General features: G+C 37.1%; 2 protein-coding genes across 3 annotated transcripts; one reads left to right on the forward strand and one right to left on the reverse strand.

Annotated features, from left to right (window-relative positions):
* The first annotated feature begins 1,246 nt into the window (after positions 1 to 1,246).
* Positions 1,247 to 13,752, forward strand: LOC114285094 (V-type proton ATPase subunit G 1). 2 transcript variants are annotated; one of them, XM_082923181.1, is made up of 5 exons: positions 1,369 to 1,488; positions 3,134 to 3,246; positions 8,082 to 8,198; positions 9,279 to 9,379; positions 13,377 to 13,752. In XM_082923181.1, exons 3-5 carry the CDS (start codon positions 8,111 to 8,113, stop codon positions 13,518 to 13,520), a joined length of 333 nt encoding a protein of 110 aa, XP_082779307.1. In that variant the 5' UTR covers positions 1,369 to 1,488; positions 3,134 to 3,246; positions 8,082 to 8,110; the 3' UTR covers positions 13,521 to 13,752. The 2 variants fall into 2 exon arrangements, with proteins under 2 accessions (XP_028083890.2, XP_082779307.1); XM_028228089.2 differs by lacking the exon at positions 3,134 to 3,246 and having other exon boundaries at positions 1,247 to 1,488.
* Positions 13,753 to 14,082: 330 nt separating this feature from the next.
* On the reverse strand, positions 14,083 to 18,128 carry LOC114285083 (uncharacterized). Its single transcript, XM_028228081.2, has 8 exons — positions 17,950 to 18,128; positions 17,648 to 17,873; positions 16,900 to 17,290; positions 16,677 to 16,814; positions 16,441 to 16,600; positions 15,503 to 15,656; positions 15,281 to 15,421; positions 14,083 to 14,503 (listed from the first exon to the last, which is right to left on the reverse strand). The coding sequence occupies exons 1-8, from the start codon at positions 18,096 to 18,098 to the stop codon at positions 14,306 to 14,308; spliced, it is 1,557 nt and encodes a 518-aa protein (XP_028083882.2). The 5' UTR covers positions 18,099 to 18,128; the 3' UTR covers positions 14,083 to 14,305.
* Between the last annotated feature and the right edge of the window lie 284 nt (positions 18,129 to 18,412).

Here is an 18,412-nt window from a genome sequence, read left to right on the forward strand (position 1 = left end):
GTGACATGGTGACGCTGACGTGTGAACCGAGGTTCCACGTGTCGTGGTAGTTATGCCAAGGTTATCTTGGCGAGGCCGAGGTTATCTCTGAAGATATCGGAATCCGAGATAAGCGGATAAGGAGCAAGAGTCATAGAGTAAAGAGGGAACTTTGTTAAAGATAAGGATAAAACTCTTAGGGAGTTTATCTTTATCTCTTGAAGAGTCCAAAGTAAGTATTGAATTGGAGTCCATAGAAGTCAAGCTTCTAGTGGGACTAGGATTGAGTAAACTATAAAAGAGAGGCACCCCATGGGTCTAAGGTATGAGTTTTATGCTTTGAGCAGTGATTTTGGCAATTGATTTATCTTTGAGAGATATACTGACTTGATCGTCGGAGTGCCCCGGGTGGTCGAAACCACCGCGGGATTCTTATATTTTTGTTGCAGGTCAGTCAGGTGCCATCTATTCTGCCAGTGCTCTCTAGCTGGTTACTAAGCGGATAGTGTGGTCGGAAAATCACCCACACAGTTAGTTTTGGTAATATAATAGGTGTAATATGAATCACATTTGTTTTAATGGTGTAATGAGATGAAGGGTATAAAAAGGTAAATTAATTGGGTAAGTAGAATCACTCTAAAATAAAATTTTCTCTAACAAATTTCATGAGATTATAGTTCTTAAATATTTAAAAATAAATTTTTTATTCTTCCTAAAAACTGAGTTGTTTTCATAATTTTCTTTCCCCATCAAAAATAAATTTCTCAAAAAAATAAAAATAAAAAAATAAAAAAAAGTAAATTACAAATACACCTATAAGGTTTGCTTAAAGTACAAACTGTCTCCTGTATTTTGAAAAATTACAAATACTTCCTTATTAGAATTTTTTATTTAACAGAATTAACTGAAAAAATAAATTTCATAATTGCTCTCCTATATAATAATAAAATTATCTAAATTATTAATCAAAACATATTTATAACATTATTAAAAACTGTTAATTGACTTGATAATTTATTAATAAATGAGACAATTTGTTATGAAATTAGAAATCTCAGGAGTGGAATGTAATTGTCAGAATTATAGGAGATAATTCGTATTTTAATCAAATATCAAGCGATGCATTTATAATTTATGAAAAATGATTCATACCTCTAAAAAAGAAGCTCTAAAAGAGCTCTAATTTGTCATTTTCTCCCTCTTTTTTTGTCTTCTACTACACTGTTTTTTTTTTCTTTTTTAATTCATGACAACTCATTAGAGTTGTACGGCTGGTGCTCTAATTAGAGCTCTCCAGCAGCTCTGATAATTTATCCTTAAAAAAAAAAAAAAAAAAAGCAAATGTATCAAACATCTAGGGGTAAATGTGTCATTACAGCTTTGCAATCTTACAGAAATGTTCCAGGTTCCTAGTTCTTCGGTTCAAATACGAGTCCAAAACACATCAATCAAAACACAACACAGCTCCTCAATTCTTGTTGATTTATTGACCTAACTTCACGTTCATTGGTATGTATGTTTCGATCTTCTCTGTTTTCCTCTCTCGATCATGATATATATATATATATATACATGTATATCTCTTTTTCTGATCTATTCTATGCATTTCACAGATTCATATTCGGTATTAGTTTCAGTAGATTAGATATTCTTTGAGTAGAGAAGGTTCATTGAACTATTCTTGATCTGTTCCACACTGATTTTACTTTCAATTGATAGTTCAAATCGCTGAATATCTTAATTACATGAACTTTTGTAGGTTACCCTTTTTTCTATCTAGATTTGATGGTTTAGTGGTTAAGTATGGTGGATTTACTTGAGCTTGATTCTTGTTTGAGCTGTAATTCATCGATGATCACGTAATTGGTGGTGTTCTGAACTGAGGTTTTTAACTCAAATTGTGTGGTTGATTAGGTGTTACAATGGTCACAGTCCTGGTTAAATGTAGATCTGTACGAGGAGTTAGATGATTCTTTTTGGGGCTCTTGTTTTGGGTTTCCTTTGTGAGCTACAATTTTCTTGTTAGGGGTTTTAACCTACTTTTGTCTAATTTGAGAGGCTTCATGTTTTTCGGGAATTTGACTTTCTTTTCCACAAAAATCTGCTGTTGTAATCTTTGGTACTATGAAAGATTTGTTCAGTGTCCTTGAAATCTCAGGTTGTGTGTTATTTCAGAGGGAGGGGTTGGGGTTGGGGTTGGGGTTGGGGTTGGGGTTGGGGTTAGCTTTATTCTAATTTAATTTATTTTTTGCTTTTTAGGTTTTCTTTGCTTGTTGGTCAAGTGTAAATTGTATGCTTCTGCAGTGCGAACAAGCCCGTATCAATTCTTATTCTAGAAACTATAACTATTTTAAAATAATTATAAATGGAACTGCGTTGGGAACTTAAGAAAATAATATGGAAATCAAATTCCAAAAGAACCATAAAACAAATTCTTTAGAAGGGAAATCAAATTTGGTGGTAATTTAATAAAGGGGAAATCGATCTAGGGTCCCTCTTCCACTTTTCGTAATGGAAGAGATCCATAAAATTATTTTTTGATGTCTAAGGTCCTAAACATATATCAGACAAATTTCAGTCAAACCCACCGCCATTCTTACCCACAACCACCGCCATTATGATCACCATTTCCATTTCCATTTCCATTCCTGTTCCCACCACCTCTGCTTCGCTTCCAAACCACCGACACCGATTGAGGTTTACCGTCTCTACATTTATATCCCAAAGGCTGTCTCGAAATCGCAACGAAGCCGAAGATGAAGCCGATGAATGTCGAGTCCGCTCCTGATCTCACTTCTCTTTCCACTGTTACGCGATCCGGAAGATGTTTCGGTGGAAAGGTTTAGAGAGGTTCTCGCGGAGCTTGATCGACGGAGAGAAGCTCTACGGCACAATCACAGTCACCGACGGACAGAGTTCTCAATCCATCCACAACCGATCAAGAGATCATTACGAATCCATCAGCCCGGGCCAAACCGCTTTGCTGACTGGTCCAGCTCGATCCATCTCAGCCTGCGACGGCTTCACCATCGACGTGGTTCTCAAGGATAAGGACAAATATATCTTGTTATAAAGGATCAAGTAAATTTGAAGAGAATGAGTAGATAGTGATATCTTCGGTTTAGTATTTATATAGATTTTTGCTGCTCATTAGGATTTTATTGAGGCAACTAGGGAGCCTGGCATCACATTCTTGGCTGCTAAGTTTGATGGTATACTTGGACTTGGTTTTCAAGAGATATCAGTTGGGAATGCTGCCCCTGTCTGGTAAGTTGATAAATATTTGTTGTTGATATTTCGATGATTGCTTGATTGTGTAATATTGGAAATTAAGGGAACCTGCTTGATTGGCATGTATGTAACATTTCTCTGGAAACTAAGGATTTTTTTTTTCTTCCCTGTACCTTTTGGTTCAACTATTGAGATCTAGAAGCCTTGGATGTAAGTAAAAGACCATTTCTTTAACTACAGTCATGATTTTAGTATCAGAGAAATTCTCTGGATTGAATTTTCTCCATCAACCACTCCTCCAGTCAGTCAATGCATCAGAGAAATTCTAGGAAGGATTGGGCTAGAAAAATTCTGAGAAGAATTGGACCAGAGAAATTCAAAATTTCTCTGGACTCAGCCAATGCATTAGAGAAATGTTGAGAAATTCTAGGAAGAATTGGGCCAGAGAAATTCTGAGAATAATACACTATCATAGTCTTTGCTATTTGTGTAACAATGTATGCTTCAAGTAATGCTCTTATCTAATCTTTCATTGCAACTCTATTCATCAATGAAATACCTATTTCACGCTTTTTAATTCTTAAATCAGTTTTGATCGACCATTATTGGCTCAATTGGCTCAACTTATCCATTATTATACTGGTTTTGTTTTTTATCCCCCCCAAATGGTCGTGTATCTTTTACATGGATTGGGTGATTTCAGAAGAAAAGAATATTGGATTGCTAAAAATGAGAGAAATGAGAAGAAAAGTAGAGAAACTCATCCAGAGAAATTTGGTTCAGAGAAATTTCTCTGGGCCAGAATTTATCTGACCAATTTTCTCTAGACTGAAATTTCTCTGGACCAATTTTCTCTGGACTGAAATTTCTCTGGATCAAGGTTGAGGGACCTTAGACATTATGAAAATATTGTTGATGGATCTTAGACATTATGAAAATATTTGGTGTCCTTTATGCTATAAAATCATAATACCAGGGACCTTAAAAAAAAAATCCCTTTAATATAACATGTTGAGAGAGTTTTAACTATTTGATTAAATAACTGCCTACCACTGGATACAGCTATTTATAGTACCAGACTAATTTTAAGGGTAAAACATCCAAGTCCAAGGTTCTGAAAAGCAGTTGCGGTTGCGGGATGTAAAGGTCGTAGCGCAACGGTTGCAATAGCCAAAACGTGAATTTTTTTATTTTTTGCACAATTTTAAAAAAACTTATTGATACGCATATTTTTTTTTTCATGAGCATATTTATTGAGTTTAAAATAAATATTGATCAATTTTTGTAAATTTTTAAGTATGATCCAATATATTTCATATTTTTAAGTCACTATAAACTGAGTTTTTTACATTTTATTTTAATAATTAATGACTTTATATTATATAAAAAATTAATCACTAACTATTATACATAAGATAAATAATGACAAAAGTAAGAGAATAAGTAAGAGTCTAAATATATATATATATACATACATATTTTAATCAAACCAAATAGATAATGACCACACTTATTATTATTATTATTTTTTCAAATAATATATAGATAGACACACAAACAAGATAGTTGAGTGATAGTAGCTGAATCAAGGTTTTAAAAAGCCGCCGCAACCGCTATGTAACGCCCCTAAACCCTAAATCCTAAACTCTAGTTACATAACGGTTGTGGTGGTTGCCGTCACCCGTTACGGTCACTTTTGCAGTGTGATTGAGATTCACAGGTGTAGCGGTCGTACGGTGTCGTAACGGCCTGTTACGCGCCGTTACGTAACGGTTCCGAACTGTTTTTTTTGAAAAAAACATACAAAAAAAAAAAATTAAAAATGAGGGAAGAGGGCTAGTGAGAAGAGGGAAGATAAAGAGAGAAGATGGAGGAGCAAGAGATAGAGAGAGAAGAGGGAAGATGAAGAACATGTTATTGATTTGTTGAAATTGTAAGACCTACGCTATTCTATTCAGCTGCTATCACTCAACTATTTTGTTTGTGTGTGTCTATCTATATATTGTTTGATAGTAATAATAATAATAATAATAAGTGTGGTCATTATTTATTTGGCTTGGTTAAAATATGTATATAAATATATATATTTAGACTCTTATTTATTCTCTTACTTTTGTCATTGTTTATCTTATATATAATAGTTAATGATTAATTTTTTGTATAATATAAAGTCATTAATTATTATAAAATGTAAAAAACTCAGATTATAGTGATTTAAAAATATGAAATATATTGGATCATACTTAAAAATTTATAAAAATTGATCAATATTTATTTTAAACTCAATAAATATGATCATGGAAAAAAAATATGTGTATCGGTAAGTTTTTTTCAAATTGTGCGAAAAATAAAAAAATTAACGGTTCTGGTTACCGCAACCGTTACGCTACAGCTTTTACATCCCGCAACCGCGCCACCGCCACCATTACGGCGACCGCAACCGTTTTTCAGAACCTTGAGCATAGGTCTTACAGTCTCAACAAATCAATAATATGTTCTTCATCTTCCCTCTCCTCTTCTTTCTCTCTCTCTATCTCTTGCTCCTCCATCTTCTCTCTTTATCTTCCCTCTTCTCTCTATCCCTCTTCCTCCATTTTTAGTTTTTTTTTTTTTTTTTGTGTTTTTTTTTCGAAAGAAGCAGTTTAGAACTGTTACATAACGGTGGGTAACAGGCTGTTACGACACTGTTACGACTGCTACGACAGTAGCTACGGCCGACACACCTGTGAATCTCAATTACACTGCAAAAGCGGCCGTAATAGGTGGCGGTAACCACCACAACCGTTACGTAACGGCGTTACGTAACGGTTGCGACCGCTTTTTAAAACCTTGTCCAAGTCTGATTTTGTGTCACGGCAAGTGAAAACATAAGGTACATGCTTTAGACGATAAACTACGAAGTATGGACACTTTTAAGAAGGCGGTGTGTCTATGTTGTACGCACTTCCAAATGTGTTCTGTTTTTTTAGAAAACAGACCTAGACATGTGTTGGGGGGATAGACTTTTCCGTTGCTTAATCTCACATGAAACTTGTAAGTTTGAACAAAATTACTTGTTATCTAATGACAAAAGAGAAACAATATAAATTTATACATATTAATCATTCCTATTTGAAACTCTATAAATTAATGTCATATTGTGTTTTTTTATTATGAGACACACATATATATTGCGTATAATACTATACATTTTGCGCGTTTCTCTTTGTGTTGTCTTGCATATTTTAAAAATTGTCGGGTTGGCGTCTTTGTCTTGAAATTTTTCTAGAAAGTGTCAGGGCCGGTTCTGCGATTTTCAAGGCCCAAGGTGGAGTCTTAAAATTGGTGCCCTTTATGTATAAATAATAAAAAAAATCATTTATTTAAAATTTTATTCTAAAGGTGTATAATGTAAATTCAAAGTTAATGTAATGCGAGTCATTCCTATAATGATTTAGATCTATAAGTATATGTTTTTTGATTTGTTCTTTAAGTGAAACATTTTTAATTTTTTTTTTTTTTTTTTTTTTTTTTTTTTATCAAATTTAGAATTCATCAAATTTGAATTTGATGAAAATTTAGAAAGATAATGAAGATAATTTTTTTTTCCATCAAATTTGATGAAAATGGAAATTTGGGATATGAAGAGAATTTTTAGAAAGATTTTCTTGAAAATTTGATAAAAGAGTTGGATTAATTCATATCAAACCAAGTTTTTTACTTGAATAAATAATCAAATTAAATCAGGGAAGAAAAAAAAAATGAAGGGTTGCAGATGTTCTAAAACCCTTTAATTTAGATTGTGAAGTTACATGAGTTGGTTTGGACCTTCATTTTTAAACCTACTAACACCATATGAGTTAAAATTATTTGGGGGGTAAAGTTTTTATTTTTTATTTTTTATTTTTTATTTTTTTTGGGGGGGGGGGGAGCTCGGGTTGGGCGGTGTTGGCGACAAGTGTGGTCATTGGTGTTTTTTTGTTTGATGTGGTTGGTTTGGTTGGAAAGGAACATGAGAATTTTCCAAGGAATTGAGCATTCGGTTGGGGTGGTTGGAGGACCGGTTCTTAGTTACTTTGTATAGTTGGTTGGATTGTAAAGTTGATCCAGATCTGTTTACTTTTTTAGATTTTTTGGATGATGTGATTGGTTAAGCAAGTTTTGTTTTCCTCTTTTGGTCTATTGTTTTCTTTGCATCATCTTGATACTTTTTCAATAAAATTTTATTATTTATCAAAAAAAAAAAATTTATTTGGGGCCCTTAAAATTTGTCAAAATTTGGGTGCCCGCCTTGCTCGCCTTGGGCCAGGGCCGGCTCTGGAAAGTGTAATCAAATTTGTGTTTAGCAAGCTTTCCTTTTTTTTTCCTTCTCCCAAGACATGAAAAGGTTGTTTAGTTTAGTTTAGTCAATCCTAGAATAGTTTTTGCAGTTATACTTGACACGTTTTATTTTTTGGAAAGTGTAATCAAATTTGTTATGCCTTAGTGTACTTTTTTTAAATTTGATCGTTTTGTTATTAAAAGTTTTTAGGGCCTTTTCTAGAAACATATCTGACAAAATGTAGAAAAAATTCACTTAAAAAAAAAAAACAAAAACAAAAACAAAAACAAATGGGCACATTTGCTTCAAATGAGGTCTTTTCATGGAGATGTGAATATGCTTTCAACATGTACAGCCAAACAAATGCCTTTCATGGTAATGTCTAATCACAAAAATTTGAAAAAATTACAAAATGGAATATCATCTTTTCAGCTGATGTCATTTTACATCATTGAAGGTTATCATTATTCTAGTGTAGAGCTACTCTGATGATTATGTGGATGCAGAAAGCGTCTCATTTCTTCATTCTTAACCATCACTTTGATTTCATCAATCACATCTTAAATTTCAGTGTAGCTGCTTTGGTATTTTTCGGCAAGTATGGAAGCTAACAGGGGCCAGAATGGAATTCAACTGTTGTTAGCTGCAGAGCAAGAAGCTCAGCGCATTGTCAATGCTGCAAGAACTGGTAATTACTGTTGCAAGTCTCAGTTCGAATCTTTCTGATTCATTTTCATATCGTTATGTTAAGTAAGGATCCTTGTGGTCTTTAAGAAATTATATTACACTTTTGTACTTTGTTATATTGATTTGATTGTGGGTTGTTGGGATGATTACTGCCTACTTGTTTTTAATGTTTTGCACCCATTATTTTTGTGTATTTGTGATTTTTTATTTTCTTTCTTTGGATGAACAAATAAGGTTTCTTGGAGAGGAATTAGTTACTTGGAAGTGAGGTTTTCTGTGTGGGTGTGAGAGGATTATTTCATGTCTTATTAGTAGTATGATTACTCTAAATATTTCTCAGTTTTCATATTATTCCTTGTGGATTGAAGAACTTCTCATTTGCTAGAATGGTATTTAGCCTTCTTTTGCTATTACCACTTCTGATCACTCACCAGAAGATCAAAGTTCAAATTGCCTCGACTTCCAACAGTACCTTGTTCACTGATGCCGCCACCCTTCATTCTGCCTGTGCCTTGTCTGCTTGTCGGTATGAATGTTTGTTCAATGTGCAAGTGTGCTGCAAAGACTTGTGCTTTGTCTAATTTCCAGGCTGCTGAGCGATTCAAGATATCATCATGCTTTTCTTTTGATTTTTAACCAGGGACGACGTGCACTGCACAATTGACAGGCGTGTAGCATTGTGGATGGATCAGTAGATTTATGTAGCTAGGAAACTTGTGTGGCTTATGATACATGCTGGCTGTGAAGACTTGTTTTGGCATTAAAGTTCATATATGTGCATAACAGCATAAAAATATTGTTAAACACATCTATAATACCGATAGATTTATGGGCAAGTTCTTATATTTGCCATAAAAAAAAGAAAAAAAAAAGGAAGATTTATGGGCAAGTTATAAATGCAACCCAATGCAACTGATGGTCTTGACCTAAAAACGAAGATAAAATCGTATGACTTCTCTCTCTGAGATGAAGTAATTTTATTGCTTGAGTGCTTGGTAATACGGGGGTTCACGAGAAGCATTGGGTTGAGTGAACCCCAGGAGCAACCCTGATTTTTATCCACCTCGGTTTCTGTTTTCAGCAAAAATGGCTAGACTAAAACAAGCCAAAGAGGAAGCTGAAAAGGAGATTGCTGAATTCCGTGCACAAATGGAAGCTGAATTTCAAAGAAAGGTTGCGGAGGTAAAACTGCTAAAAACAAAATAAAAATAATTGTCAATATGAATTTCATTCATACAATATCTTTGTCAGGTTGAATCTGTTGGCAATTTTGAATTTCTACTGCCAATTCCGTTTCATGAATTCAGTAGGTTCTTACTACCACATCCTCCACATTCTTAGAGGTTCTGAATTGTTTGCAGCTTTTTACCAACACGTTTAATTCAAACTGTTGGCCATACTAGTGTTCATGATATAGTCAAATACTCTGATATTTATCCCCAAAAAAAAGATATAGTCAAGTACTCTGATTCTCTGAATAACTCCATTTTTCTACACAATTTTACCAATTTCTGTGAATGATTGAATTTTGATAAATACGCTTAATTTATCTTGAACTTTGTGCTCCCAACTCCTCAATTTATTTTAAAAAGATTGCAACTGTTGTCATTGTTGCCCTTTGTTAATGTAAATTGTAAATTGTGTAAATTACCCCACCACCAACTCCACCTACCATCTCCACTACCACCCACCACCTCCACTACCACCACTCACCTACCTCACCTACTCCCAAATCCTCTCCTATATAATAGCTTGTAATATACAAAATATAAACAACAATCTTGTAACAAATCAATCAATAACAATCAATATTACATAAATTTCAACATGGTATCAGAGCAGGTTTAGCACCTAATATTTTTTTGCTTCACCGGCGGGCGGCAACCTCACCTTAGCCGTCCGCCGGACCTCAACCTATTCCGCTCATTTTTATACACATACCTTCCCATCACTTGCCATGTCTGCAGTGCTTGCTACTTGTTTCTTTGTTCGAAGGCATCGCATAAGACGAGAAAGGCCTGGAGCTTCACATGTTCGTGAATTCCACGGGATGAGTAGTCGTCTAGTGAAGGCAATGCCAAGCCTAATTTTTACAGCTGTAGTAGAGGATAATTGTACTTCAGCAACGTGCGCTATATGTCTTGAAGACTACAACGTTGGAGAGAGGCTTAGAGTACTGCCATGTCGACATAAATTTCATGCGTTTTGTGTTGATGCTTGGCTAACCACATGGAGAACCTTTTGCCCTGTCTGCAAACGTGATGCCAGAACTAGCACAGGCGATCCACCGGCATCAGAACGCACACCGTTGCTTTCGTCAAGCCCGGCTTCTGTTGCTTCATCTTCGGTATTGTCATCCGTAAGATCATCTTTAGCATCATCTTCAGCAATTCCAATGGCTGATGCTTCTGCAACGCCCCTACATGTGAAACAAGACAATGAAGAAGAAGAACAAGATCAAGAAAACTCCAAAACCCAGAAACGAATTTGCGATTTCTGTGGAGAATCTCAAGCTCTCTTGTACTGCAGAGCCAACTCTGCAAAGCTCTGTTTCTCTTGTGACCAACAAGTCCACTCCACCAATCAGCTCTTCACAAAACACACTCACTCTCTTTTTTAATATTTCAACCCACTCTTTCTCTTGCCCCACATGGGCATGTCTCCCCCCACTCATTCTCTCTCTCCTATTCCTACTTTCCAACCAACCATTTTAATATTTCAACCCACTCTTTCACCCCGTGCTTTGAGCAGTGATTGATTTTTTTTATTTTTTATTTTCCTCTTCTTTTTTAAAACAAACATCATCATCTCATTTTTTAAAACCACTCTCTACGCACTAGCATCTTAATATTCTTTCTTTCTTCTGTTTTTTATTTTTCTTTCCCTTTCACATGCCCCAAGATATTTCCCTTTTAAAAAAAAAAAAAAAAAAAAAAAAAAAAAACCCCAACACAATTTACAAATTTGCACAACCACCCATATTTTATTCATCTCAGGGATCCACCCCGATCACAATCTTACACACACACAAAAAAAAAAAAAAAAAAAAAAAAAAAACAAACAAACAAACCAAACCAAAACAAACCAAACAACCACATCCACAGGCGGGATTTTTCTTCTCTACTCTGTCGCCGGTCTCTTCTTCTTGCCTCCGTCCTGGGCAACCCTTGACGGTGCTGCCTCCGTGTTTTCCACGCCACCGAGCACGTTCACTCCCCCATACTCCTCCACTGCAGCATATGGAGGACCTCCAAATCGGAACATCACGGTGGCCTTCCGCTTCAGCTCCTTGTTTTCTGCCCTTAGCACGCTTATCTCTGCTCGCGCATCCTTATACATGCGTTGGAGCAGAGCCAGCTGGGAGTTTAAATGCTGCACCTCATTTGTCCTACTCTGCAGCCGGTTCGACAAGTTTGTGACCGCCGTCATGCTTTCCACACATGCCTTCAAAGTATACTGATTAGCCTCCACATCCGTTTGCACTGCCATTTTTTGCTCCACCAACTGCATCGGAAAGTTCAACGGAGCAAACCCAGTGGTGTTTGGTTGAGGTTCACGGGACACCGCACCCGTTATCTCTCTTGTTGACTCGTTGAGGTCGGGAAAGAGAGTCAGCAGACCACGGGACGACGAAGCCATTTTCTCTCGCAACAGAGTGTTACAGACTCTCTCTCTCAGCACAACAGTGTTACAGCCTCTCTCTCTCAGCACAACGAAGAGTTTTACAGAGGATTTCGTAGGTTTCTTGCTTCTGCCTCGGCCTCAGGCTCTGTCTTGGTTAAATAGCCGAGGCAGCCACGCGCATCGCGCGCCTCTTGACGCCAGACAAACGGGCACGCCAGCCAAAGCACTCACGTGCCTCGCCATCATATCTGGCACGCCTTTTGATGAATTGGGCACGCCTTTTGATGGCACGCCTTTTGAAAGATTGAGCACACCTTTTGAGGGCACGACTTTTGAGGGCTTGATATCTACATCCATGTATATCTTTTGGGCAGCCTATATACACACTCATACAGTGTCTTCTACACCGGTCAGCTTTATCAATCCCTTTGTTTCAACCTCAAATAGGTTTCTATCTTCACACCTATTTGAGTTTGAGGGGGGGTTATACACAGTATCATGTATAAGTCGCTCATGGCGCACTCCCTAAGTCGCCCCCTTGGTGCACCACCACAACCTCTGCTCCAACGGTCCGACATGACCCCATAAACTGTCTTCTACATCGGTCCGACATGACCCCATAAACTGTCTTCTACATCGGTCTGACACGACCACACAGTGTCTGCTACAACGGTCCGACATGACCCCGTAAACTGTCTTGCTACAACGGTCCGACATGACCCCATAAACTGTCTTCTACATCGGTCTGACACGACCACACAGTGTCTGCTACAACGGTCCGACATGACCCCGTAAACTGTCTTCTACACCGGTCCGGCATGACCTCGTAAACTGTCCTGCTACAACGGTCCAACATGACCCCATAAACTGTCTTCTACAACGGTCCGACATGACCCCGTAAACTGTCTTCTACAACGGTCCGACATGACCCCATAAACTGTCTTCTACAACGGTCCGACATGACCCCGTAAACTGTCTTCTACACCGGTCCGGCATGACCTCGTAAACTGTCCTGCTACAACGGTCCGACATGACCCCGTAAACTGTCTGCTACAACGGTCCGACATGACCCCATAAACTGTCTGCTACATCGGTCTGACACGACCATACCGTGTCTCCTATCCTGTTTTATTTTATTTATCAGTTTATTTTTCTGTTTTGTGACTCTCTCCAAACTCAAGTTGGCTAGTACCTATCCTCCTTGAGTTTGAGGGGGGCTGTTAATGTAAATTGTAAATTGTGTAAATTACCCCACCACCAACTCCACCTACCATCTCCACTACCACCCACCACCTCCACTACCACCACTCACCTACCTCACCTACTCCCAAATCCTCTCCTATATAATAGCTTGTAATATACAAAATATAAACAACAATCTTGTAACAAATCAATCAATAACAATCAATATTACATAAATTTCAACACCCTTCTTTCCTAATTCCCAAGTATTGTCTGTATGATGAAGGTTATTCTAGAATTATAATTTCCATTTGCCCCTTTTTCTATTGAATTGTGTATATACTAATTAGACACTACACATTTCGTCGAACAGAGTAGCGGAGATTCTGGTACTAATGTGAAGCGTCTGGAACTAGAAACAGAGGCAAAGATCCAGCACCTGAAGACGCAGGCTGCAAGAATTTCTCATGATGTTGCCCAGATGCTACTGAGGCATGTGACGACTGTAAAGAACTAAGATCTCGGTTTGACCTTAATGTCCTGGAATGTTTGGGTACTCTCCTGTTATAATTCCTAAATTTTAGCATGGATTTTTTGCTTGTGACGATGAGGAGCTTGCTTTTATCCTGTATCTTAGCATACTTATAATTTGTATTTGTTGATTGTGCCCTTTTATTAAATAAAACCCTTCAATGTGTGTTCTCATGTATTAATGCTTAATGCTAGTGACAGAGAGAACATTCCTCTTACTCAAGAGTTTGTTTAGTGTCATTATTGACCGAGCATCAGTGTAGAAATTGACCTTAATATGTGCAAATTGTACTTTCTGCCCTTTTTCTCAGAGTTATTTTGATATCTCGTTGTGCTCAAAATGTAACAATTACATTATGAATGAACAATATGGACTTTTATCTTTCTCTTTTGATTTTTTTTGATTTTATTGGATGAGAACTTACTCTCATAATTTTACTGTTATTCTATAATTATTTGCTAATATAATGCGAGTGTAACACCATAACCATCCAATCTCCATCTCAACCCATTTATTTTATTTTTTGTGAATCATATGACACCGTTGATTTTCTAGAAAGAATTGGGCAGTGAAACCACGCTTTGCTATCACAGGAGTTCTGTGTTTGTAGTACAATGTATGAATCTATATGTATCTACAGACAAAGTAGGAGGATGCGTGAAAATACTCCAATTGCCCTCTAAAAGGTGAGGTGAAGAACAATTTACGGGCCAATATTACATCTACGGTATTATTGTTAATTGTCATCGTGCTCTTGTTTGTCTTCTTAATTAGGAATGCAAAATCGAGAGATCTTGCAGGATTTGCTCCACGACTATGGCGCATGCGAATAGTCCTACCCCAAGGAGTGCAGGCCTTGCTGTTGATATTGCCTTCTGGTCTGTTTCCTCCTCAGATTCTCTGTTGTGAATAGCCCAGGCCATTGCTGGTGGAAGAACTCCATATAACATTGTCATGCAGTACCCACCCTGTTCAACATTTCAGGTGATTATGTCACTCAAGGATTTGAGTTGTTTGCCATTGGATATTAACGATAGAGCCTGACACTAAATCCTTAATGGAATCATAAGAAAATTCATCTATGGTTCCTAAAGTACACGTCTTGTGTCATTTTGATCTGTGAAGTTTCAATTTTGTCCCTAGACATTATAAGGCTATGCTTCATGTTCTTTACCATGTTTAGGGGTTGACGTGATAAAATTGAAAACTTTGGAGACCGAAGTGATATGAAACACATATTTTAGAGATTATAGGTGTATTTTATTATCACTCCATTAATGATTTAGATGACCCGTTTGAAATTGTTCCTCAAATGGATCTCTTGAGAAGGTTGCCCAAAAGCGGTATATAAGGTGTACCCGATAAAACTTACAAGATGGGCGACTAGGGCTGCTGTTTCCATTGTTGCATAATTTTTCAAGACCACAACTAAGAGACTAGGGTTTAGGTTTTGGGGACCAAAGTGATACGGAACACATATTTTAGAGATCATAGATGTGTTTTATTATCATTTCGTTAATGATTTAGATAGACCTGTTTGAAATTGAAAACATTAAAGATAAAATCCACAAAAGTGAAACTTGGAGGACCAAAGTAATACGGAACACATACTTTATAGGTGTGTTTTACCTTTTTGTAGGGCTTGCACTGAGCACAAACACTCAAAGCACAAATAGGAAAGAAATGTATGAAAACTCATTATCTCAAATTAGATACACAGACTTGAAATCGCACATAAAACTTACAGCAATGTCTGTGGCTGCAGAGAATGCATCTGGAACTGTTGTCGATATAAAAAGAGACGGCACAATGGCCATTGCTGTTGCTGTGAAGCTAACTTTATTTCTTCCCCACCATTTTCTTAGGCTAAATAGCTTGTTTGTTTTCTGTCATAGTTATGCATGTCTAATGTCATTACTCACAGAACATTTGCAATCAATTTAGAGTTAAAATTGAGTGAAATTCACCTGCAATATCTGTGTTGAAGGTGAACGCCATGACGAGTTATTAAGTTGTTCCTTGAAGAATTCAAAGAAGCCTAGGAGAGTGCCGATTAGCGAAGTCCCGACTGCTAGGAGTGAGAAGGCCTCTACCATAAACGAAACCCCGGTCCATTTCACACTGGATTAGAGTGACAATGTATGATTTGGTGACCATAGGAATATGCTAGAAATAACACTGGATTTAGGCACTGAGGCAAAAAAGTGTGAAAGAGCTAATGGGAATAATAGAATTAGGCCTAATAGGTAACTGGGAACAGGGATTAATGAGTATATTGATCAAGAACGGTTTCAAAGTTTCTATATGCAACAGTATGAATATTTTCTCCCAAGAACTTTGTTGGTCCCCTGAACTAAACTATGTATTATTAAGAGTGCAGATTTAAAACCCATCTCTAAGACCAACTATGAAGTCTAAGACATCATGTCATACTTACCCCCAAAAAAAAGGTTATTAAAATGTTTCTATAAGAAAGATTATTAGCCAATAATTCTATGAAAACAAAACTAACCACAAAAAATAATGGTATGGTAACCCCCCCCTCTCTCTCTCTCTCTCTCTCTCTCTCTCTTCCATTACAACAACCCTTCACCATAGCCCCTCAGGGCCTGCTTGTGGAAGACACTCCTCATGAAAGGAAATATGTGTACACAAGATTACTCTATATTAATTTAGATAGAAAAACATCGTAGACCCAATTTTTTTTTTTCCTTGGAAACATGTCCAGAATGTAGTGTGGCAACACTGCATTCATTATGGTAACACATCATACAGTGGGACCATCACTGAAGATGTTGCTCCGTTTATGTTTCTTTGCTTCACTTGATTTTCTGTGGTCGGTTTTGTGGTTAGTTCTTTGTCTGTAGAATTACTGGTATAACATATGGTTGAAAGATTGAAGTACCTCAGGAGCAATTCAACAGGATCAGAAACTTGGTCAGCATGGGCTGATAGGCCAAGTGCTACTGCGTCCCAAACAAGCAATGCCAGTAATGGCACAACACTTCCAAGCATAACTGAAGCCCTTATCCTCTGTAGATCACCTCCCAAATAAGCACACACAACTGCAAGAAATCACATATCATAAAACTCATTGTCATCACTGTTTGATCAAAATCCGAGATCAAAATTTGTGTTCACCAGGAGCTAGATCATGATAGACCAAAGAAAATATAATCACAGGAACAGTAGCCGGAACTTTTCCCCAGTCACCATCCCCCTCCAATCCTGACCACCCTCCGAACATGATCGCCAGAACCTCAATTGCTAGTAGCAAACCTATTCCATATCAGTAGGTCAAATTTGTGAATGTGTATGTTTGCTAAATATATAGAACCAGTATACATCTGTTGAAGGAGTATACCTATCATGGAAACTGTGAGCAACTGGTTGATTCGATCTGTGGCTCGGGTCCCTCCAATGGAAATGAGGGCAGTGAAGAGGAGAGTGAAGAAGGATCCGGAGACCGACTCCGGAAGATTGATCAGATGGTGGAGGATCTCACCGGACTTGGAACTGTAGGCAACCATTGCAGTGTAACCCAAGAAAACATAGGTCATGGTAGCCAGAGTCCCACCCCAGTCCCCTAGTGTCTCTTGGGCCATGGTTCGGATGGAGAGTACCTCCAACTCATTCTCGTCTACTCTCTTCTCCTTCTTTCTCATCAGTTCAACATTGATTTCAACTAGCAAACTTGCTTCAATTAAGAGGAAAGCCCAACATGTGATCATTGTTATCGAACTTGGAAGCAACCCCTGTAATGTAGAAGAGGTGTAACATTAAAGTCGTTTTTTTAGATGAAACAAACTAGGACTAGCCCAGTAGGTTAAGGGCATAGTTTTAAATACTGCGAAGTTGGAACTGATTTTTTGGGATATAAGATAAAGATACACCCCATTATTAATTAACATTTGCTTATAGTAACTTTTTAATTTTTTTCCTAAAACTTCAAGTTGCCAAACAACAGTGCTTGATATTCCCGATACTGCAACTGTAATAGCTTTGTGTACCAATACCGTGATTTAGAACTATGATCAAGGATACCATTCTAGCCTCTATGCTGAAACTCCAAGTATGGACGAAGAGCTTGAGAGAAAGGCAGAGAAAGTTACCGCAGGGGAAGTTTTCTGTGGGAGAGCAAGTATCCCGGAACCAATAGTGGTTCCGATAATTAAAGCGACTGCACCGGGAATAGTTCCCTTTTTGTCGGATAAATTGGTAGACTTATCTCTAAACTTTGCGAGACATTTCTTTGTCTTTGTTGTAGAAACTGAAAGTTTCCAACTGTTGGATGGAATTTTTCTTTGCAGGTAGCAGTAGGCACAAGCACTGTAGGAGCTGCAAGTAAGTAGAGAGAATTATAGTAAGGTAAGAAAATTAGAGGAGAGAGTGAGACAAGGGGGTTAGATCATACATGGTGGATTTGAAGCTTAGTGTAATGCTCTGTTGATGAGTTATTGTCCATGATGAACTTATTTCTGGATCTCTATGCCTATTAGCGTACAAGGAAGAAGGCAAGCACTGTATATCCATGAGAAATAGAGAGAGGAATGAATGGATCATAAATATGAGTTTTCCCAAATATCATGGAAATGAATGGACCATAAATGCAAATTTTCCCAAATATCTTGGAAGTGGACCCTAAGGGCTGAATGAGATTCATTAGGCCTGATTTTATTTTATTTTTTAACCCCCGGGAAAAGTGAAAGTGCTATTGCATGCTTTGACCACATGTATCTTTCCTGCAAAGAAACTTGTACAATTCATCAGTTTGAACATGATAAGATACTATTTTTTTTTTAGTCGCTATTCTTATTTTACTTTGTTTTAAATATATTTTTATTTTTATCTTTATTACACATAGAAGGGAGTGTATT

This window comes from Camellia sinensis, chromosome 1, assembly GCF_055761805.1.
Source record: "Camellia sinensis isolate YWXY chromosome 1, ASM5576180v1, whole genome shotgun sequence".
Taxonomy (NCBI): Eukaryota; Viridiplantae; Streptophyta; class Magnoliopsida; order Ericales; family Theaceae; genus Camellia; species Camellia sinensis.

Coding starts and splice junctions, on each gene's coding strand:
- LOC114285083 (XM_028228081.2), bottom strand. CDS start 18,098: ATGATCCATTCATTCCTCTCTCTATTTCTCATGGATATACAGTGCTTG. Junction 17,874..17,949: donor CTAAGCTTCAAATCCACCAT/GTATGATCTAAC, acceptor ACTTACTTGCAG/CTCCTACAGTGCTTGTGCCT. Junction 16,815..16,899: donor GCTCACAGTTTCCATGATAG/GTATACTCCTTC, acceptor GATATGGAATAG/GTTTGCTACTAGCAATTGAG.
- LOC114285094 (XM_028228089.2), top strand. CDS start 8,111: ATGGAAGCTAACAGGGGCCAGAATGGAATTCAACTGTTGTTAGCTGCA. Junction 8,199..9,278: donor TGTCAATGCTGCAAGAACTG/GTAATTACTGTT, acceptor TTCTGTTTTCAG/CAAAAATGGCTAGACTAAAA. Junction 9,380..13,376: donor TTCAAAGAAAGGTTGCGGAG/GTAAAACTGCTA, acceptor TTCGTCGAACAG/AGTAGCGGAGATTCTGGTAC.